Below are 25,057 nucleotides of genomic sequence, written 5' to 3' on the forward strand. Positions count from 1 at the left end.
CGATCTGTCCCTGAGTTTTGAACAGGAAATTAGAAGGTATCTTTTTCTTAATGTCAAAGTAGGCTCAACGCTACTCGTGCAAAATTCACTTCATCCCAACCAAAGTCCTTTCGCAAGTACATAGTAATGTGACTTCCAAAACATGTCAAAGATGCCTGACTAGCTTACGATGACCTATCATGTCTCGAGGGAAAACAGGTTTTCATATCAGGGGAGAAACCTGAGTAATTCACGAAAGCTGAATCATGAGATTCGTCAGCTTCAGTTATCATCGCAGAGAGACATGTAGCGTGTATTCATCACAATGGTGTAAGGCTACTGACCCGTCATAAGCTGTTTTGTCATAAATGAGTATTGAATACCCGCCAAGGTCATATGAAAGGCAGGACTGGCGAAGCCGCAGATAGGTGTGCAACGGGCAGAGACACGGCGAAGGGGGAAATGTAATGACCTATCATAAGTCTTTTTACATCTTCCCAAGCAACTAAGTTCATTGGGTTCTCATCTTTAAATGTCAAACCTACCAAAAAAACTTCACACTGTCACATCAGAATATTTTCCTTCGCAGCCTCCTAATAGGCTATATACAATTATTGGTGGCTTTGCTTTAGCCTGTCATTTGATGTTACTTATTATAAAAGGGATAAAAACTACAATACGGTGACTCCGCCGCTCTGGCCTTTTTTAAAGATACACCAGCATCCTATGATCGATGAAACTAAAAATAAGAAAATTGTTGGTGAAATGAGGTTGTTGCATTTTTCCTAATTCACCATTGCATTCTTGGATTTTCTGCAAGAAAGCAGTTTAAATGAAATGGGACATAAGCAATTTCAAAAGTTATTGAAGTGTTGAAAATAATTAGAATTGGAGTCTGTGCACGCAAGTGTAATTACCCTCAGTACATCTGAGTGTAATTAGCATGAGGCTATTAACATGGAAAGCCGATTCCATGCAAAGAGGCATGCAGGTTTTCATGTTGAATAGCAAACATCACAAATTCTCAGTATCGATATAATCGGTATATTTGTGATGAACTCATCAACCAACTACCTATATGAATCGGCTTGTACCATGTTCGTGCTCGACACGTGCGATAAAAAAGCTTGTCTGCAACACGTTTAAGGTAATCACATTGATAGAGCATTTAGCTACAAGAAAATGCCAACATATATGCAAAAACAAATGATGAATTAGTACGAAAAATTGGATAGCGCTCAAATCAGAATAACCTGTGGCCTCCCCCCATCCCTCAAACTTTTTACCCCAGCGCTGGACATAACATGCTAGGTGGACTGATCCCCATGCGAGGGTAATGCCCAATTTGTTATAAAACCTTTGGCAGTAATGTAACTTGTTGCGTCATTGATCATCGTCTCAGCATAGATGATTTGATCCAAAGAGGCAGAAAATCTCACCAATTTGGATAATGGCCATTTTTGTCATTATGATACTGACCAAAACCTATAAGAACATGGATATTTATAACCTTAGCAACTAGCACTTACAGCACCTATTAATGCTGACCAATCATTTGCAATATTGTCAGTTCTGAATATCAGAGGAGGAGGAGTTCTGGTTGATCTGATAAATTTGCCAAAAAAATTTACAACGTTTTGTCCCTAGCACCATATTCGTGATATGATGACCATCCTTACTGCCGCCCCAAACATATCCGATGACATGACAGTCTTCTTCTTTCCTGATCTGGCCGAGCTATCACACCGAGAAAATGGCTATTAAGATGTCGGTTGATGAAATTAGGCAGAGTAAGATTTACTGATATCGGTAAGATTTGACGTCGAGTAGACCCAAGGGTTGGCCAAATACTGTTTGTTTCTCTATCCAAGTCAATAGTTGTTGAAATAAGCTTCCTAACGATGCTGGTGTGTCAATGTTTCTTGGCGGTAATGCTGTCGAGAACAACAACAGGCCAAGTAGGTGATGGAAATCGCGTCTTGAAACCTCATAAAAGTACAGCTTGAAGAGAGAACAGAAAGCTTGGAGGCATCTTTATACATCTATTGAAAGTTGCAAACTTCGTAGAACTCCAATTGTTTTGAAACTTTGTGAATACTTGTAATTTTAAAAGTGTTACTTGCCTAGGAAAAATGTTTTGTTTTTGGTGAACATTGGTGATAGAAACTGCCACAAACAAATTCAAAGGCTTTTTCTTGAAGTTTTTGTTGGATTGTGATCACCACTGGTTCATAACAATAAATGGTCTGACTGAATACTTTCAGTTTTTTTCCAAAGACTGGAATTTCCCGGATAACTTGTGTTCGTAATAAACAGCAGACGCTTAAACCTTCAAACCTCCAAGGCATCACAGATTTCAACCAGATGAATGGCGAATAGCCCACGCAGACAAACAGGCCGGATTATATGACAGCGTACTCTAAGAACAAACATGACAAAACTCTTCAGTCCAGACACAGAGCATCTGTCTCAAGGCGAGATCACTTCAGAATGAAAGAATTCAATAGAGGCAGCAACAGATCAAGTCTTAGTCCTTTCGTATATTTCAACATTTGGAACAAACCAAGTAGCAACATTTTAACCCAACTTTAGGGGCTTCGACTGTCTGTGTTGAAACTGTAAGCGAAAAATGAAGCTGCAAGCAAAAGCTTGTCCTGAGGAATTGTAATTTTTCCTATCAGAGCAAACTTTTTGACTGCTGCACATTTGCTTCAAACCTACTTAAAATTCCACAGCATCTTTTAAGATTTCAACCCAACCTTGACTTGACAGGAGCCGCGTCAATTGTCCGTATCAAAGCTCTTAGTAAGACTCCAAGCAATATTCACTGAATTCTGATAGGATATTTAAATCCGTTCTGTGATTTACTTGGGTGAGCTGGTGATGAATGGTGGATCCAGAGAACTTAACAAAATACTTGTTTGAACGCAAAGGTCTGTCACGTTCAATGCTGTCAGATTGGATTTTCTGATGAACCTCGTTCAGCCAATATTGAAATATAGATGTGTTCTGATGTAGGCATATCAAATTTCAACAATCAATTCACATGTGTGTGAGGAAGGGTAGGCCTATCTGACCCAACCTGATACCCACTGCACAATTTTGGCCAAGTCTCTTTCCACTCCCCTTCCTTTCTACCACCAAAAAATTCGTCCGCCCTCATAAACCAAGTGCAAATATGAAACAGTGAAGTCAAAAGCCATTATTCTGATGGATGAAACTCACAAGCAGTAACCGAGATATTAGATTTCAGAATCTAATCAAGAACACGAATATGTAAGATAGATAGCTCTTGGGGCAATCTAACAGTTCGAAATGCTGCAGCCACCCGTGAAGACATTTTGGCCGGAGGATATCAAAGTCTTGACAGGGTGAAGATGGATTGGTCATTTACACTTCTGGTAGCTGAGAAGATATGGTAATACTTCAATTTATATGATGAAGTCGGATTGCTAGTCAGCTGAGAGAGACAAGAAGAGATGAGAAGCTCGGCACAAGGACAGTAAAGGTTCTTGAAAAACGAAAACCTCCAGTCTCCAAGCAGCTAAAAGGTTTCCCTTTGCATTTCTGATGTGAACAGGAACAAGAAGGTACCAAGGTCAAGCCCATCAAACCAGAACACTTTCAATTGAAACACCTGCACTGCAAATTTGACAAAGAGACCCGCCGAAAGTCTTGCACCGACGCAGGGACCTCTTGACCACTAGCTAATGACTCGTTGCTACCAGACCACTGGGGCTGCTGGTCCAAACAGCCTTGAGCCAGATTTAGATTCATCCCCTTGGAGCCATTAAGAACTTCCAGCACTCGGTAAGTGGAACAACTGTTGACCAACTATGCATCAGAACTTCTCCGAACGTCTCGAGGCCATCACAAGTTGAAACCATAAAACCACTAGTGAGAGAATGTCAACAGCTTATATATATATCCTTTGATGTTAATGGCGGTCGATCAACAAGATTACACGTATTATCTGTCCATAATATGTCATAAGGGTCACAAAGGCCAGAGACTTATTGCTGGCGAAGGGCATGATACCTTATCCAAGAACAGATATCCGAACTGAGCTTTCGTTATTTCCTCTTAAGGGTTATAAATAAATGGATTCTATTTGCATGATATTTGATAATTCTTCGAGGTCAAGGGTCAGTTATGGCACAAGGGCTTAAAATCCACCTGTGGCCATATATAAGTTTGCTTCTCCATCAAAGTGTAACTTTTTTAGTTCAACTTGCCTCCATCCTTACATATGGGGTATACATCACAAGTATCACAAATCACATTATGTGTGAACAAAATGATGAAGATGAACGCTTTCTAATAAAAAAACCTTTCCGGTGGCCATTTTCCTGTGCTGGCACTTCAAATAGCTATAATGTTGGAAGTGACGAAGCTGTGGTCAGACTCGGCGCATAAAAAGTGATATATTAGCTTGTGGCTCTGGGCAACTTGAGCATAAAGTGATTAGCAGGAGATCAAAGCATGATTTCTTATCTCGGTAAACGAATTTGCAGAAGTAAACAGGTAGATAATGTCAAGGAGAAGAGATATCTGAAGGCGACGCCTTGGTAAGGGGTGAAATTTCATCAGAGATGATACCGACCTAGGAAGTTTAGGAGGATCCCTTTTGGTTAGTGCTGGTATTTGGAAATTCAGGAAATTGCTGAGTCACCCTTGCAACATCTAACTGAATTGACATGTTTTATCCCAAATGCATCTCACCTATATATTACACTGTTTGGAGATACGGGCAAAGAAGGTCTAGCCGGCTTGGCCGAAATTAGTCAAGGTACCGGTAAAGCCTCGGAGATTTTGTTAACAGTAAATTTATTTCAAAACATACATCACTTTTTGCACCTATTTCAAAACATATCTATGAGCGTCAGGGAAAACGGTATCAAGTTTGACACTTAAGAACAGGAACTTTAATGAAGAAAGCCTTGAATTTATTTCATTTAATTATTCATGAAATAATCTTATGTAAGTAGACAAAAAGCTTTAAAATACTGCACCGAACTGTACCCAAGAGATAGAGCATTGGCTACAGATGGTGTGTTGAAATAAATTAATCATGAAGTTTGGATCTTTCAGCCTAATTAGGTGGCCATAGCATGACTTGAAAACAAATGGCCAATTTGTTTTGCAATGTTTCAGACTGAAAGTGAAAAAAATGGTGTAGCATCTGATTTTAACAATTTGTGAAGATTTTATTTTGAGGTAAAATTTTGCTGCAATTCCTGGCTCACATTTTCGAAGAATATCAAAGTTATGTATGCTGTAAAGTGAAATGAATTAGGTATCATTTAGGCCTCAGTGATTTGATGTCACAGCCAAGACAGACTGGGTTGGAATACCTCTGCAGGTTTTGATGAAGCAACCACAATACCTTCAGTTTAAATTCCTACATATCTTAAGAGCTCAAAAGCAATTTTTCGGACGAATGTTCACTGCGTGCGCTCGCTTTGAGACTTCACGTTTAAAGGCTATTATGTGACCCCCGAGTGACACCATTCATGACTGAGTGATTTCCCCTCGCCATTTCATGTGACACCTGTAATGTCATTGCATGTACAAATTAACATCGCGTTAATGAGAATCTCTTAGAGCCACTAATTGACATTGCTGAAGTGCAAACACCGACAATCTCAATTAGCGCTAACGAGAGGGTGGGGACGGTAAGAATGTCAGAGAAGGTCAAAAGGAACTGAGGTCAGAAGAGTCAAGGTTTTGTCCTACAACGTGTACAACCACAACCTTTGGCAACGGTGATGATCATGAAAGCCGAGTTGTTCAAAGAGTCAACATGTTGCATTTTCATCACTTTATCACTAACTGTTTCACCCAACACAGCAAGTTTGAAGTTTCCAGGCGAAGTGGTAAAGAAAATAATAAAAGTGAGGTTTCGCAGCCACCCGATTAGGCCCAACGACGACGTTTATATATTGTGCGAGTTCACTCGAACAAAGATAAACGTCGTCGTAGGGGCTAACCGGGTGGTTGCGAAACCTCACTAATCATAAAACACTGTCATTCACCATGATGAAGGGCACATTTTCTCAGCACAATTTTTTATAGAAACGGGTATGAACCGAGGAAAGAAACACGGCCTGAAAACTGTCCGAATCTGCAACAAAATTATCATAGCACAGCCACCTTTGTCTGGTTGAGTGCATTGCCATGTCATCTCGGTGGACGCAAGAGCTCACATCCCAGAGAAGATTACGAATCTTGTCACTTTTTCGCTCACGCTGTCATAAAAAGAAGGTTTTTTCCCCTTTTGTTCTGGTAGAAAGATTGATGAAACCACAAGTGTGGGACGCAGTTAAAGAAATCTCCCAAGAGAGTTATAAATCAGGGAGACAAATTTACTATGATAGGGACTCATCACCAAGGTCACTGTTGACGAATTTGTTACAATTTGATTCAGAAATGACCAAAGCAGAAAAAATACTTTGGCTCTCTGGCTTCATAAAGAAATATTACATGCACAATCGCGGTTTTGCGGAATCGCGGAATTGTTCAGTCTTCCTTAAGACTATCAAGTGTATAAAACTGATATTATCAGAGTCTCCATAAAGGTAGCCATACCCTATGAACCATGGTTAAGAATATTATTATCTGGGTAGAAACAATATTCCTTATCTTTCTGAAAGACAACCCATCGGAAAGAAGGCGATTTGATACTTCGTTAGTTTTCGACTGTGCATCAGAAGTCAAACAGAGGAGAAAAGTTTAAGTTGCCATCCGGAGCTTTGACACAAAGTAGGAAAACAAAATTAGCATTTGAATCAAATCCACACATCTCAAAGCAAGATTCAATATCAAATACCTCACCATATCATATTCAGTTTTCAAGGGTTGGTTCATTTGAAAAGTTACTTTAAAGACAGGGAGTTGCCGCCGGGTGGAAATCCAGGTAGCTCACTATTCATTATACAATATGGCACAAGGCTGATACACTGTGAGAAGTGAGGCTTACAATACCTTGCCTCCTTTTATAGGTGACTGGAATGTTTAAGTAAAGTTCGGCATATTTGTAAGGTTTTAGAGGTCTAATTGGCCCCCTTGATTGCCTTGTTCCAGTACATTCTGCATGAGACTATTTAATAACACAGTACAGTCACTGGCGGGAGTACACAGACGAAGTATTAAAGTACCCTGGCCCGTTATTTCCTCTCGACCTCCCTGATTAGTTTTTCCAAACGAGCGAGGGATAACGACCGTTCTCGAACAAACCTATGATTGTTTCCATCGAGGTACTTATCGGCGAAAGCATTTAGTGACCAAACCCCTTTATTTGCTGGCTAATTTGAAGCAGGACTAACACGATGTGTCATCACCTGCAACTTGACCCATAGTACGGTTCATTACGGCCATGTTTCGTCCTGTACCATCTGGTTCAATTCAGGGTGTTGGAAAAATTGCATTGATTGACCAAACCTCCTCCATTAGGTAGTCTATTTGAAGTAGGGCTATCAGGAAATATCATCCTCAGCAACCAGAACAGCTCCACCTGGATCGGTGCTAGTCACTGACTAGGTCAGTTACATATCGCCGTAGTTAAAGAGGGGTAGACGGGGGCAAATGCACACCAATTCCATGAGCAAACAAGCTTGAAACCAGAAAATTTCCCTCCCCTCTTCGTCCCGGCTTCATTGCACAACCCTCATATCACGAACGAAACTGATTGATCGTCACCAAGCACCTGCTCGAAACATCTGTCTCTTCATCGTCAATAGCAGCAGAGACTCTGCCGCCTAAATGGCACCCGGGGCAAAATCAGCACTGCTGCCGGCATATGCCTCGAGGGTATTCATGCAGTGACTTCATCTCTCCTAGCTTGTACAGAGTAGCCATTCATTAAGTTCAATTAACGAAGGAGAATGTAATTGGTATGAAGGCAAAAGGGCTTACGCTGATTGGGTTCCCCCTGAATTTCTACTTAAGTGGCTTTGGAGTTTAAACTACTATCAAGATCTTTGTGTGGACATGTTGAAAGTGACAGCATACCTTAACAGTGTTACTGGGAATATTTTACAATACATTTAATTGCCCCAGCCGATTAGGGCTTATCGACTAACCTGAAACATGTTTCAGTTGGGTAGATGTTATCAAGATTTCCCTTATAAACCCTTTGTTAAGACAGAGAACAATTGAAATTTAGGCCTGTGTGCAAGCTCGGGCTTTGTTTGAAGACAATAGACCGTGTATTGGGTTCGGCAAAAAAATCTTTCAACAGTAAGGAAATGGGCAAACTAACGTACATGTAATGTACATGTAGTAGCATGCAATATATTAATGTACATTTTTATTGTACCTGTGTATATTTGAATGCCCAAAAAGGAAGAGGAACCATGTCATCTTGATGTAAGAACTTCCACTATCAACGGTCTCTACCTTTCAAAACAAACCACTTCCCCATCCAAACAAATGGTTCTTGCTTATAAGCAACATACCGCTGTCTAAATAATCTCATTGAGTGGCCATTTTTTATGTTCCGGCAGCTGTGTCGGAGGAAATGTCAGGATGTATCGGTACGGATATTGACAGATAAATCTATGAGCCGATTACATTCTCAGCCAAAGCGCAGATTGTTTCTTAGGATATTGCTGTATTGTTGGCTGGTATATGATATATGTGAGGTTAGAAATCGCGTAATTACAGAGAGCAGCCACAGTGCTAAGAGAGCTTCACTTTATTTGAGTTCCTGAGTACGTAACTTTCATAACTTCTGAATATCGATGAAAATGTGAAATTACAGGTTTTAATAAAGATCAACTGAAATGAATAACATCTATTGAGGTCACTGAAACCATCACCCCAGATACCTTCACTGTGGAGTCACCAGCCATTGAATAACAAACGGGCAGTAATGGTTTATTCCTCATCAATTCCCTCAGTGGACACATATCACTCTTCACATTAGTGAGTGTAGCGTCCGAGATTACGGGCATTAGTCAAGGTAGCTCGCATCAGGAACCAATTACCGAACGAGCGAACACATAGATCAACATTTGGCATTTCTTTTTTTGTTTTCCATCCTTGTGGGACCAAAAATATTTCGTAACACCCACATCATATTAAAATCATTCATTTTTATTATTAGGAGTCATTGTCATCATCATTAGTATTATCATCATCTCAAATTCTTATCCCTGTGGGGGACTTTGCCGTTGTCTACAATACTAACTGCTTCTTACAACCATGGCATAAAAAGAAACAAGTTGCATATATCAACCATCAATCAAAGAATAGTTTTGAAAAGGCAAACATAACCTACAGTGTTAATGTACTTCAGTTTCACCGATCTAAAACATGTGTAGTTACAGCAAAATCGCAAAAAGAACGGCATCGAACAATCACCTTCTCATTTTGGAGCCTGACAGGAATATACAAACAGTCTTATATCAGTGAAACTAGAGTTTGTCTGAAGATAAAAACGCTTTTAAGGAAACCAAGGAAACAGAACTTGTGATGCTTAGATATGGAATCTCAGAAATGGGAACAATGAAACTTTGTAATTTCCACCAACATTCATGACACATAAAACACTGTGTTTCTGTCAAGCCGAGTAAATAACATCTCTTTTGACTCCTTTCTTGTGAAAAATTTATTTTGGGTCTCAAAAATGTGAAATGTCAACCCCAGTTTAAGTCGCAGGTATCAAAGATATCTTCAAACGAGATACCCTTTACCAAGGTTGGAATCTAAGCTCTCAACATCCCGAGATTAGGTTTCTAATTTAAAACAATGGCCTGGAGATATGGATATAACTTTGATGATAGTTACAGAAGACAAACATTTTGACATCGGATAATTTCCTAAAAGATGAATCAGATGTGGTAACTTGGCTATATTCTCATCCGGGGATGGTTGTCATATACTGATACTTCACATATTTGAAACACTACATGTATTATAAACACGATAAACCAGCATATTTCTTCTGGCGTTTTCTTTTCGCAGATCTCCCAAATTACCTCTATTCACAACACTGAAAATCGAGAAAATATTCTTGTTTGAAATAGAGGTATATTCTCATTCACGAAAGAGAAGATCATTATCGTGCATTTTTCCATTTTCTCAAAATGTTGTGAATTACTAAAATGAAATAGTGCCTGACCTTGGAATTAGATTATGAGTGGCGATGTGAAATTTTTGTTCGTATGCGACATTTCGCAAAAATAATAGCAAAACTGAAAGATTAACAGCATGATATCACAATGGAGAGCAAAAATGGCAGCACATATCCCGCCTATTACTTCCCCTGCTCACAAAACAATGCAAATCCTGGCTTCAAGCTGCACTCAAGGACAATCTCCCATCAGTTTTCTCTAACAAGCCGAGTTTGCCAATCTAACTATTATCACACCATGACAAGCGGAGTGACAAAAAAGCGTCCCAGCAGAGACAGGCGATGAAATATCGTGACAAAATAACTGGTTTAATCTCACTGAAATTGACATACTGTCAATCAATTGGTCCCAATCAGAGGCGATGATTGGCAGATACAGTGCAGTGTAGTGTATGGGGTCTATCTTCAAATATTCATTCATTATTCATTTGATTTTTTGACTCAAACGCAAAAGATAAAGGATGTCTTTCATTAGTACAAGTGCCAGGGAGGTCATTCTCCCCCAATTGTCTTTTTTGCAGGGGTGAGTTCACAGAAATGTTAGCAGTTATAATATCATTAGTCTCTGACAAACTCAAAATTATAACCACAAGTTATGAGCAAATATAGAGTTATCATGAAAAAAAGCCATGATAATGAAATGAAATAACGCGAACACCTTTTCTTCCTTCTGAAATAGACTCAAACGCCATGCATGCTATGGTTAGTGAAACAAAATATAGTGAGACCAAAGTAATTGAATATCGGAGCCAAGGACACCAAGCAGCTGGTAAAGTGAAACCCAATGTCAAGTTTTGTAAAGAAATGTGGTTTTGAGTGGTAATGCTTTATAATATTTCATCCAACACTTGTTGCAGTGCGACATGTGCAAGTTAGTAGTCAAGCCAGGCCTGATTGAGCTATGAATCAAACTGCCTTGCTCCTTAATCATGTCGATGAAAAGTGTTAAGCCATATCAAGCCATCATTTCCTGACGCCTCAAAGTCTTACCACAGTCGCAATCAAGGCAATCTCATCTCTTCATTACTGAAAAGATTTATCAGCAAATGCTGATTATTTCTTGGTGCAGAACGGTAAAGGGAGTGCGAAAACTTTGCACTTCGTAGAAAAAATTGAATCATAAAATATGATACTTATGTGAGAGTTAAGGCGTTTTCACGTGCTATACTGAAAATAACTTTGTGGTTAAATATTGTGCCAAGAAATACACAAAGTTATTGTTGTGTGCTATTACACTTGCATTGGTGTTGGTTTTTGCAAGAGAGAAAAAAAACTATGAAAGTTGATTGAAAAGTTTGACAGCTTATGGTGTGATAAAATGCTAATTGGTTCGAGTGCGGGATAGCTTAGGCAAGTGTTGCAATTAGAATACTGGATACTTCAAATACATGAAATAGTGCAGCAGCAATTTAGAATTGAATAGGACAGTATGCTAACAGAAGCTGAACAAACTCAATTGAATTGAGTTTGCCCACATGCAGCATCATGCACAGCTCTCTGATTAATGATCCTTAAACAATTACCGCGATGTTTAGGAAAAAGCGTTCAATGTCCATGAAAACTATTTGTAGTCTTTTTCATCATCGTTTGGGTTCTAAAAGCACCATGCATGGTATCTTAACCTAAATATATATATGTTTAGTGATCTCCATTACCAAGGGGTTATATTCGTATTTATAGTTAGTTGCTCAAACCACGATGCAGCAGCACATACCTAATCTGTTATCACATGCTCATATGATACCATGCTGTACCCTGAAGAAAAACCTCTACCAACATGACCAAAGGCACCTCGGTTGCAAACATGCCCTTATAGCAATACACATTCTTAATCTACCAACCATAAACCTCATCCAAAAAGGCATTGTTAGTCTTAAAATCATTGTGCATGATGCCGTTATCTCAAGAATGAATCCGATGCCAATCATCATCCAGAGAATTAGGGTTAACCTTACCTGCTGTTTACGAAGGATGGTCATTTTGGAATTGAGAAAAATATATCAGTATGTAGTGAAACTATAGCGAAACAGGATTGAAACTGATTAAAAGTAGAGAATTTATTCTGGATGGAAACCGAAGAGTATAATTGAAAAATGCAATGATATGGACTTGGAAATAATTTTGTTACAATTCTGACATTATTTTCTACTTTTATACTTCAAGTCATCATGACCACTCATCTGCAAGTACATGGTACATAAAAGCACACATTCTTTCCACTTTTCCATTACAGCTCTCACTTCATTCGACCAACGGTTCTTCTAGATGTCTGTTTGATTGATTGTATGACAAAGTACTGGAATAGTCATTTCCTTTTGCTAAAACGACTGCGGCCAAACCAGAAATGCCCTCAACAAAAATAACCACCAAGCGAATGTAATTTCCTTCTAGGTGGGCCAGAATGCTATATGGAGATGTATGACAAATGCTACGATATGAACCATAATGAAATGATTTGGAAAGACAGAGACAATCTCGTGCTTTGCTTGTCAAGGCTATTCCAAGAGCTTTAGACAGACACAAGACAACTCAAACGTTTGACTTAAACTAGCTCTGTCAGACGTTCTCGTGGTTTGCATGTCAGGTATAACCTAAGAGCTGTGGATAGACAGAGAAAACTCAAACTTTTGACTTAAACAAGCTCCGTCAGTCTAACATGGTGAAGGCGAAATAGACAACCTTGAACCAAGTAAGTTAACTTAATATGCCACATCCGTAGCCTATTCCAAACAACACCAGCAACAACCTTTCACTAATGGACCGGCTTCCCCTATCACTAACGCTCGAAATACACAGGAAGTCTGTGGCGTATTGAAATTCTTGCCGCCAAATTGCTCAGTTGGGTGATACGTCAAGCTTTTATCCCTGATATTGAGTATGGGGGGTGCCTGTCTCCACTTTGAGCATCCGATATCAAAGACATGATACCTGTCACTCACAGCTGTGATTACGATCGCACTTCACTGCAATAAAACTTGTTAATGAGCTTAAGTGTTTCAGCCAACCTTAATCAATGTGTATTTTCTTTAACATGTTTAAAGGTTTTTCAAAGCTAAAACACTTTTATTTCTAAGAATGAACATTTACCTGATAATTCCGAATCTGCAGTATTTGTCTCAGGAAAGTGAAAATGAAACTGCAGACTTTTGAAGAAAGTTTTGTTCATCAGAAAATACCAAAAGCTACAAAGGATAGGAAACCTTCAAACATCCTTAAAGTTCTTTCATCTTATGATCACCTAATGTTTCCCTAAACGTATCAAACTCGGAGCTTAACTTTCACAAACAGTTGATCATTTGAAGATATTGGAATTTGACAAAGTAACGTTGCATTAACTTTTCTTTGATACAAAGTGTCCCACTGGATTCAAAGCTTGGTTGAGTAAGAACAAAGCTCGCTAAGTGTATCATTCATCAAAGGTATCAGTATTACAGGCGACCACCTTAAAACACGGGGTATTTGATAATCTTGAAAATGTCATTATTAATGGTACTTTCACCAAGCTGTCAGCCGCCTAGTCACCTTCCACTCTACAATAATAGTTTCCATCCATTCAAAACATTGCACTTACAATAATAACTGACTCATCAATGCACTGTTCCAATCTTAATCCCGAGTGAGCCCTCCACGCAGCGATCCGCTCCGCGTTGAGTGGTGATCGACTAGGTGACGTGCTTCTAAACTTCCAAAGAAGCACATAAACACATGATAAGTGGGCTCTGTATATTACCATACAATCCCAGGTTAAGATTTTGCCTGGTTGAAAAACATGTAGAAATGCAGCAAGTTCAAAATAGGTTCAGCGAAAATAGACAAAATGTCAAAGTGTTTCAGAAAGCCCCATACAATGCCTCACCAGTGAAACCTTATATTGCGGCAAGAAAATTACAAGAAGTTTCATCTTACTCGTCTGCCCTGTTGCATATCGCCCCCTCACTCCCTTCATCAAAGTCACGTTCTAACCTAGTGTTGTCTACACCAAACGCAGTGTGCAGACTTTTATCAAATGAGCAAGCTTGGCTAAACAATCCTTAGAGTCTCACTGAAAGCAAAGGCAACGTACTTTTCGCATCAGATGCAGAGACTTTGGAAAATAACTTTTTTAGAAAGTGACAAAACTGTCAGAACGTCGTAGCCAGCTCACAATATTGAAATAACACGACCTCTGGTATATATCGACGCTGTTAATACGTACGGAACAAATTAAAGAAGCTTGCTGATTGTAACCGGTTCACACCGTGTGAATAACGGAAAGTTTGATTTCCCCGTGGACCTGCTGGATATATTGGAGATGTTAGTTTGCATCGCCATAATTGTCAGGAAGAAGTCGTGAATGGGTCTATGGTTATCGGTTACATGTTCTGATGATGGTGGAATAGAATATGCATGAGGTTGTGATCGTCAGGACTGCTAAGACTAGTTGGATCAACACTGAACAGTAGGAATTCCTTTTGATATGTCCGTATCAAAACTTTCCTATCTGAGGCAATGATCCTATTCCTATTGGTCCGGCTGTATCAAAACCTTCCTATATCGATCTTCGGTAAAGTGACGATACGGCAATGATTGTCAAAATCATGGTGCCCAAATCAAGATGTGTCCACACAACTGATGGCAAGTGCGTCATAAGTCTTGAATGGATCAGTGGGATTGGTTTCCCTGCTTTATGAATTAAACCTCTATTTCATGTGCTGACCATCATAGGGGTATGAAGAAAAGACATGGTATCACAAGTATGTGTAGATGGGGTTTCTGACCTGATGACTTCAACTTAAGTTGAGTTTTGAAAGAGAAAGAGTCCATTGTAAACTACTGTCCTCATGCATGGGTTTTTGCTACCCCAGCAGAGATAACAGGTTAAATGAATCTCAGTGTTACATCTCAATATTCTGATCACCTATATCACTTAAAGCAGTAAACGCACTACCTCCCACTCAACAGCACAAACCAGTCATTACGAAAAGCCCCCAAAGCAGCAAGACTTAAGGATTGGCCTTCTATTTCATTAAGAACCATCGCACTAACCTCGGGATATCAATGGATTTAGAAGGATCAACTATACATGTACCCTAAGCGTTTATCGTCGTATGATAGCTTTTTCGAAGACCCAGATACATGATATGACTGCTAATGGCGATACAATGGTCTTACTGCATCAAGACCCAATCGCTGTGATGTTTTGGGCTGGTCAGCGCTTTTCTCTGAAGAATCTATTGACAGATAACAAAACGCCAATATTGATCCATCTCTTTGTGTGTGACGGACCCGGTTCAAAGGAAGGACAACGATTTATTCTACATCTCAGTTCATCTTGAAGAAATGACCGATATTGGGAGACAGTCCATGTATCGTTTATATGCTCAGCTAAGATAGTCTAGATTAAAATACTGGCAGTCTTATAGTTTTCTTCCATTTGAGGACTGAATATGTTAATTTCAAACCTTGGTATTCCAGACGCGTTTCTACTCCTCGAAGAGGTGTTATTTCACCACAAGTGACCTATTTGTAGCTACTTCAGAATCGCAATTTTGCCAACTAGTTGGGCCAAGCATACTTCAAGGGAAGAGTGCTGGCATCCCTGATACAAGGAGTTAGTTCGTATGATGAAATCAGTATGCCAATACTAAAGTACAAATTGAAAGCAACGTACAAACCTTCCTTTCAGAGCAGTAACGCTGTTCAGTACAGTCCTCTTACAAATGTGAAATAAGCAGAGTATATGCCCCCTTCCCATATTCTTTCAAATTAACCATGGCATTTCGAAATCTTCAAAAAATCTTTTGAATAGATTATCATTCTTTACATACACTGGCTCCTGCGTTTATTCATGAGGCACTACCAAGGACATCTCTATATCCTGGCAAAACCCCCATCATTTGGGCAAACTCCAGGTCTGACAGACTGTATAACTCGTCAAGTAGACAGTACGAGATATCGAGTGTTCTACCAACTAGACATGGTATGCTTACAAATGATGCAGATCTGCATACTAGGAGTGCAATTTGCTTCAAGGAAATATCCAAGATGCTGTGGCCATTGTGAACACCAATATGCTCATTGTATCTCTATTTGTGCACTTGCTGAGGAAATTGACAAGTCGAGAACATCCACAATGACCTACAAATTTGTACAAAAATCCGAACTAGGGGAGGTTCACTGCACCATATATTAGGTATAGTTTTGATAAGGATACCCAGGAACTCGATCATATCGGGAGAAAGGCCTCTTCTCGTTATATTAACGCCAAATCAGAGGCGAAATCTGTTGACAACTTGTGGAAAATGATTTCCTGTCAGAAGGTCCATGTTAATGGTAGGTGTCTCCAAGACAACAGAACCGAAATTGAGAACATTATCGGTTGCAACTTGATATTCAAGCTCCAGCTTATACGACAAAAGGTCTGGCTGAGCCACCCTCGGCAGCTTGGGGTAATGAAAAGTAAGACAGTCGAACATGTCGAATTGACGTACCCAATGGATAAGGCGATAGAAGTCGCTAGCCTCTCACAGAAGAGTACCTATCAGCAGTTTATTAGACAGATTACAATGCTGGGACATTGATAAACACTAGAATGTACCAATGTAAGATAGATACAGTCCTCCTGCAGGAATATCAACAAGTTTTTAACAAATGGCCTGGCCGGGCTAGCAATCAAGTAAGTAGTATCGTACATTTTGGGTAAATTATCAGACTGGAGGGAAAACAGAGGATATTTAGCATCATCGTATCGAAATAAATGGAGGACATCAACCCATACTTAAAACTAGAACCTTCTCACGAATCAGCCTTGTCAATATCAGATACACCTTCTGACAATCTCCGAAACTGCGACAGTTAGACGAGACATCTACAAACAGAAAGCTGAACTTTCATATTGATTCAAGAAGCGAACAGATTGAGCAGATTGAGACAAACCCCAAATTTGAATAATGAGAAATCATTGCTGTCGCATAACTCACTCTTGTCGTGTAATATATTTTAGAAGTAAACCTGTTGCAAATCGCAAAGATTCAAAATATTTTCTCTGGAAGAAACACTATTCAGATTCTTGCAAGTCGGTGTTTTGGGGCTATCTTTGGCAAAATGAGAGTCAGGACAGGCACTACACTTCCACATAGTGCAAATCAGATTTGATATGCTCCACAAAATCTAGTAAGAAACCAGGAAACTATGCCTACCTGGTACTGCGAATCGAATCAGGGGATTACTTGCTGGCGACTTGAGGAAGTAGTTAAACGCATTGTCTTCCCCCTTCATGCTGACCCCATCGACCTTTACCCCGTCATAGGAATACATCTTCTGAATGTTGACGAAGCCATCAGCGCTACGATAACAGCCCTCGCCATTCTGCCAATTTGACGTGGAAACGTGGAACGGCTTTTGTGTTTGTGCAGATAGGACAAAAACATTGTCAGAGAATTTGAAAACCGGGATGGGCTTCCTTTCGAAGTCGGATTCATTTTTGAATGGGTGTAGTGTAAAACTGAATCGCCGCATCCCATCTCTCTGGTTACCGACTAACACATACTCGTCTTCTAGTTTGAATTGAGTGTAATGTTCGACTTGCAGGAAGTCGATACGGAACGTGTTATTACTGTGGTAGTCAAGACCCTCGTTGTTCACTACGACCTCTTTTAGCGGAGTTTGGAAGCTAAACTCCGGGATTTCGACGTAGTAGAAGAACTTGTAGAGGGTCTCTGGTGCTTGGTATTTGAGGTGACAGTGGAATTCTTCCTTGATATTCTCGAAGACGGGCTGGATGGTGTAGCGCATGGCATCGCCTGAAAACCAAGCAAACGCGTATAAGACATAACATAAACAAAGGGGTCTTTCAAAGGTCCACGATTCAAATTGGGAGAAAGTCAGTTTTAAATGCACTCCACCATGGTTGGGAAATAATTATAGATGGCATTTTCCTGCCTTAGAAAATGAAATGGCCAGGGCCATTGTGCTCACCTCATGTGGAGGAAAGATGGATAAAGAGCATGGTATTGTGTCATGTAGTGTTAGGTTTGATGTAGGTCCAAGCAATTACAATTTCCCCAAAATGGCCAATTTACAGTACATTCGACCTCGGTGACCTTGAAAAGTAGGTCAAATCAAAGAAGACCCGGGTGACACATTGAATGGTTGTTAGAATTAGATGTACCTATGATATAAAATTGGTGCCAATCGGGCAAGTCATTACTAGGAATAATGGCATTTTGAAGAATTTAGGATTTGGCCCCTCCCTGGAGGCCAAACGGCAAATCAGATCGCACCAAACTTCGGTACCTGAGATCACCTGACCAAGGGGTACATGTGTACTTAATTTGTGATTAATAGTCATTGCAGCTAAGAAACGTGCCATAGTTACGGCCTGACGGCGAATTTACGCCATTTGACCTCTGTGACCTTGACAAGAAGGTCAAATTAAAAACCTGTGTGACATATACTGTATGGTGGTTAGATGTACCCATGATATCAAATTGGTGGCAATCGGGCAAGAAGTTAAGGAATAATCACATTTTTAAGGTTTTTGGATTTTGCCCCCTGGTGGTCAAGTGGTGAATCATATTGGACCAAACTTCGGTCCCTGAGATCACCTGACTAAGGGGTAAATGTGTACCAAATTTGGTATCAATAGTCATTGCAGTTTAGAAACGTGCCATCGTTACATCCTAACGGCCAATTTACACCATTTGACCTCTGTGACCTTGAAAAGGAGGTCAAATCAAAAACCCGGAGGATATATGATGCACCTTTGCTAGAAGTACCTACCATATTTTTTTCAAAATTTCCGGACTACTATTAAGGGAGATATTGCATATTTTCACTTTTAACGTTTGGCCCCCTGGTGGCCAAACCATGAAACGAATCGAACCGAAACTTGGTCTCCAAGGTGTCATTACATAAGGGTACATGTGTACCAAGTTTCAACTCAATAGCTCTAACAGTTACGAAACGTGCCCTGCTAACGGACGACGGACGACGACGACGACGACGACGACGACGACGACGACGACGACGACGACGACGACGACGACGACGACGACGACGACGACGACGACGACGACGACGACGGACGACGGACGCCACGGTATGGGATAAGCTCACCTCTGCTAAGAGGTGAGCTAAAAACGGTACAAGGAACATATAGAATAGTAGCAAGCGTATGCTACCTACCCCTGGCACATTCAACTGGTGTTGTCTTACACGGAGGTGACTCGACCTTTCGGCAATATGGGTTGTAGTAGCAGTTCACAGAGCAGCAGTTTTCATCTCCTGAAATTAGAAACAAGCATATAAAGAGTAAGCAATAATAGATCGGGTTCGGCCAACAATTTAGCTCCACCCTTTGCGGTTTTGGCGAGACAACCAGTACCTCCAGTTCATTATCAATTCCTTAAACCACTAGACTATTGGAAACGGTGGTCGGGATGGGGGAGGGAGGAGTGTTTGTAAACTGGAGTGAAGGTGATAGGAACTTTGGGGAACAAGTCGTGACTTATTCTTCTGACAATTATTAGCCGAGTCCAGCATATGAATAGATTAAAACTTAGAGGAGGGGGTGGGAGTAGGACTATCACCAATGCTATGGACAACTAGACCAGGCATTTTTTCAAAATCAACAACTCACGTTCCAAAACACGAACAGATAACTTTTCGGGGCCGTGGTATCCAATATTCGCTGAAAATGTATAGTCTTCATCGTTCAGCATCTGCTATGGATATAACTGGTTGCGAGAGTGGTGCAGTGGTATTAAGAGGGGAGAAAAGTCATTTTCAAACCGCAAGAATCAGTAGAAAATCGCTGTCAAAATAACTACAAAGAGGAAATCAGCAGTCAGGGGTCACGAGGTAAGATTTTAATCTCGTCTTATTCTACCTCAGTTTGAAGAGTTTCGACGCGTAATTGCACCATGAAACCCGTCCAAATTTGGACTTTTATCAGAGATGATATAAACCATTAGGAGTATCAACTACACACACCTTTGCAATCTCCAGTACTTGTCTCCTTCAAGCACGTCGTGCACTTAGAGCTGGCACTCTGGCAATCTTTCGATAGAAATCTAATGTCTTCTTGTGGCAGCATGGTCAGGTTGAACAGTTTTCCAAGCAGCTCCGTCTCCTGGGCGCATGAGATACTGTTGGATACCTGCTGCAGCTCTTCAGGGAACGTACCCTAGAATTTGAAAACAATTACAAAAATCAACGCGTGATTTTTTGCGACGTAGTCCTTCAGGTGTCCACTGACGACCTCTTACAAAGAAAAAAAAAAAAAAAAAAAATCAATTTTTATTTTTGTGATTCTTGGAACATGCTCGTCATTTTTTATTGTTTTGTTTGAAAATCGTTATAATGAGTGCAACTATGAAATATATGTTGATTGTGTTTTTTTCTTCTTCAGTTCAAATTTGATAACTATCACATTTGTCTTTGAATCAAGTATTCTTTGTAAACTGTATGACCAGCATTATCTGACATTGTCTTTGAAGATATCTAAAACTTTCCTTCGACAAATCTTTGACTATTTGAAATGTTGAATCAAGATTTTTGGAGAAAATTATTACACTGAATTGTTTCTCTTCCAACAATTCGAAATACATTTTGTTACTTTATTTGTCAATTTCAGTGATAAAAGATATTCAAATTTCACTTTGATGTCAAATAGGATGCATCTGGGTATGCATTGCGATTAACTCATTCTGGTCCGTTTCCAAAAAATAAAACAACCAACCTTTTTTCAAAAAAATATTTTCTTAATATTCATGATTTCTTTAAATCAATTGACATTTACCATGTTTTTTATTCTGTAAGCGTGTATACTTTGCAATAAACTTTAGCAAGGGTTAGGGAACTTTGTGAGAGGTGAATGCGGTGTAATATGATGAAGTAGCCTCAACCATGATGTAAAAAGGTGCCATTATATTGAAACGAAAGATGTGCAACATTTTCCTTAAAGCGGTTCATCATTCCTGCGCATTGGCCCAGGAAAAAAAGAAATTTATTTTTATTGCGTATCTACACAATCAGCAACCTTAGAAACGTCAGAAATCGTGTTTATTTGGAACTTGAGGTAAAGGAGATCAAATTCTTCATTTTAAAGTTGCCTCACAACATATTTTTACAATTACCAGAATGATGAAGACTTTTGTGTTAGGATTTCATATTGACATGGACCAGTAAGTTTTAAAATTTCACTTCTTATTAATTAGGTTCCTTGGGTTGGTTGAAATGAATAATAACGATGGTAAGTTATGGATAAGCCATGGCTGAAATCGCGGTGGAAAAATCAGTCGTTGACATTTTGTTTTCTTTACAGAGTCAAACTCAGGTATGCCTCCCATTATTCAATCTTCCAAACTGAGCATCAATGTTGCTGTGCAGCACTGGCTGGGTACCCTCCCCTCATTTCCTTCAAACAAGGATGCACCTTTGTGGCCCATTACAGATACCACGAATACTTCTGAGTGATTGTCAGACTGTCAGAATGATGCGAATACATGTGATAGACTCATTATATTTTTAACCATGGTCCAGTATTGACATTTCCCTCTTCGTATCACCTACACCGCACATGAATTTTTCTCGCCCAAATTTTGTCCCCGAAAGATTTTTCCACCTTTAGCAGGGGGCAAAATTTGTGTTAGTAAGGCATGCAACGTGCATAAAATAACACACACAAGATAAAAGGATCAGAATAAAATGTTTTTTTCAAAACGTGCAAAATATCCAAAACAAACAGATATTGAAAGAGCCATGCAGGTAACACAAGGGTAAAAAAGCAAACAAACATTTAACAAACACAAAATAGCAAATAAACAAAGTGCTTTCAACAAAATGAAATGAAGCAATGTTTAATTTGTTAATTAGCAAATTGTTAATAACTACCAATAATCAATATTAATTAATTGCTAAGCTTATTGCAAAATTCAAAATTGGCGGTTTGCGATTTTATAACACCTAGAAAAGTACTAAGGCATCGTTTCCATTACTTTATCATTGTAGTACTTAACAAATGGAATTGCATATATTCTGGGGGGGGGGGGGCATGGCAGGTTTTCCTCTGACTCTTAGCATTATCCATCAAGCACGTTAATGCCCAAGTAACATGATCGGATGACTAAAATGGGTGACTAAACGATTCCAATACAAATCTTCAATATCAACTATGTTTAAAAATTGTTTGATTTTGATCGTAAATTTTGTCAATGAGAATGAGAACAATTGAGAATATTGTTGGTTTATTCATGAATTATCATTTGAAGTATTCGCATTCGCCTTTGATGACTGTTAGTCAGCTGTTAATAGGCATTTCAAAGCTGGTTACAAGTATAAGGTGGATCGTATGGGGTTTTTGGATTCTGGTCCAAAAGATAACGTTTTCATTTATTTCACATATTGTCTGTTTTTCATCGTTCAATGTAAATGATAATTGTTTTTCCATTCCATTTGATAATTCGCCATACTTTATGGAGCCTCCTTCGCTGAATCACTCAATGCCTACTTTGAACACAAAGGAAGGTGAAATTTAAACTAATCATAAAGGGTGTATCTAAAGAAATCAAGTTTTTGATGAATGCTGGAATGCTGGTGTAGGAATAAAATTATGCAAACTAGGTGTTGTGGGTGCATAGTTTTAGCGTGGTAAATGCGAGTGACGAACGTAAAATCTACGAATTTCATCATCCAATTCTAGAGAAAAAAAAAATTGTATTATATTTAACACTTTTCTTCTGAAAAGTAAAAGGGGTAATGTACTTCTCAAATATCTGAAATTATGAAAAATGTAAAAGTTGATATTTATTCAGTAGAAAGCAAGCTCTTTGTTTGCCGGAAAATATTTTTTTAATCGTATCCAATGCTTTAACTTAGAATGAGATCATATTTATTACCATTGAAGCTAAAAAATCGTTTAAAATGATCGCAAATTCTTCTGAATCCTTAAATCTTCTCAAGCTACTTTTTACAGGTTTTTTGATCTCATCAACATATTTCTATGCTTAGTTGACTGTTTCTTGAGTATTTGTGTGTCGATTTGGCATCACAATAAACTTTTAATGCGCAAATAGCATATGTACAAACGCCCTCTTTTTTCAATTTTGAATTGGATGATAATTTCAGTAACATAATCACTGTTATGAGCAGTTAGTGACATAAAAATAAAACTCGGCTTATCAACGAAACAAAAGCATTATAGACAAACGCTCTCAACCCAAGGACAAAACTTCACTCCAGAGCACACTTTGGTCAATAGTGTCAGTGACAGCAGAGAATTGTGTGTCCTTTGCTAATTTTACCTTAATCTAATTGAAGGGGTATATCTGGACGATTCTATTTTGACTAAAACCTAGTTCGCTATGCAAAATCGAATGAACTGGCCTTTTGAATATTCCAATCCATCAGGAAGTCCTCGGTGGCATAACTTGCCCTCTACACCAGTAACTCAAATTAACTTTTAGAATTGTGGATCTTTATCTTTTACTGCTGCATGGACTACATGGCACTTTATTCTTCGACGAAAATCTACCCGATAAAGGAGTATATCAACTTTGCTGTCACTGACTGCATGACACCATAGGAATTTCACTGAGCAACAATGGCCCTTATGCCTGAACTTTCATGAATTTCAAAAGAGATGGTCCATCTTAGCATTACTCTTTTGGCCAAACAAGCCACTGTAAACCTACCAACAATTAAACAGCTACGTTAGACATGTTAGAGACAATTTGAAACATGAAATTTATCTAATTTTATCTAAAGTTTTAGGCTAATCTGTGTAATTTGCATCTAATTGTATGCTACATATATATAGCACTGATTGAAGTCATTAAGCCTCCACCACAAAGTTTAAAATGTCAACACCTCATGCCCCGTGACAACAATTAGTTTAAAATCCTAACCAAATTTAGAATATTTTTCTTAGACGATATCAGAAGCATAGTCTTTAGAGCCGACACTTAATAGTTTAGAAGTTTTCAAGAAAGCTCAAGCCAGGGTTTAAGACAGTGGTATATTACTCCACCTAGTGACAAGTTTGGAAAGCGTTGACATCGCACTGACAGTCGCTGGATATCTAATACATTCGGTGGTAAACATGCCTGCAGTGACGTTTCAACGAAAAGTACTTTCTTTATAAAAAGAACTATGTTTTTAGAATTGTTCATTGCACAAATTACCTTACACTCAATAGTTGTGTCTATTGCACTCCTTTTCTTGCATTGAACTGGATTTTTCTTTGTTGCACTCAAAGTGATTCACTTAGAAAAAATGTTGGATGGCCACCAGAAACTATCTGAACAAGAGTAATAAGACAGGATTTAAACCAACTTATTCTTCAAAACGGGATGGTGTTACTTTCCAAGAAGAAGTCATTTAGGCATGAATACCACACCGGTAATAAATCTCCATTGACCAGGAGCGCCACCTTAGGTCATCAGCACCAACTGAGGTAGAACACTGATGTATTTAGGTCTGTGAAATGGTAGCGAGTACACGTATGTTTCAAAGCACCGTTTTATAGTTAGCAGCATTCCCTCCAGGTTTCGCTACCATGGTTGTGCATGTGCTTTTAAGAATGTTTGAATTCTGTGCTGGTTTGTTTATCGAATGTTTAATATTACCGTCAGGAACCTTGAAAATCTGCAACTTATATCCTGTTTATAGTGTGATGATGAGGATAGTTGCCTTTGAATGTATGTAGTAGGTTTGATTTAACATGGAACTCTGTGTTGAAACACTTCAGGCAAATTGAATATATTTTTTCAACATAAATAGAATTTAACTGGCTGGCTTGTTTAGAAAAGAATATTTCATAATGCAGGTTTCCACCAAAAGAAGTTTGACCAGCCATTTTTTCTTTGGGTAGGAAGAAAGAAACCGTTCCCTACATCTTTATCAAATGGCTCCAATATAATATTCATACAACCGAAAAATCAAATTAAAAAAACAACTAACTAT

The 25,057-nt window shown here is 39.0% G+C and overlaps 1 protein-coding gene across 10 annotated transcripts in view; it reads right to left on the reverse strand.

Moving 5' to 3' along the window:
- The window catches only part of LOC135494436 (uncharacterized), a 411,711-nt gene that overhangs the window by 118,935 nt on the left and 267,719 nt on the right, over positions 1–25,057 (reverse strand). For 9 of the 10 annotated variants that reach the window (XM_064782395.1, XM_064782396.1, XM_064782399.1 and 6 more), the window contains 4 exons: positions 20,087–20,279; positions 19,734–19,784; positions 19,280–19,378; positions 17,293–17,895 (listed from right to left, as the gene is read on the reverse strand). In XM_064782395.1, coding sequence (XP_064638465.1) covers positions 17,293–17,895; positions 19,280–19,378; positions 19,734–19,784; positions 20,087–20,279 — 946 coding nt within the window. The remainder of the gene's footprint in view (positions 1–17,292; positions 17,896–19,279; positions 19,379–19,733; positions 19,785–20,086; positions 20,280–25,057) is intronic. The other variant, XM_064782394.1, reaches the window with a different exon arrangement.

This window comes from Lineus longissimus, chromosome 10 (genome assembly GCF_910592395.1).
Source record: "Lineus longissimus chromosome 10, tnLinLong1.2, whole genome shotgun sequence".
Classification (NCBI taxonomy): domain Eukaryota; kingdom Metazoa; phylum Nemertea; class Pilidiophora; order Heteronemertea; family Lineidae; genus Lineus; species Lineus longissimus.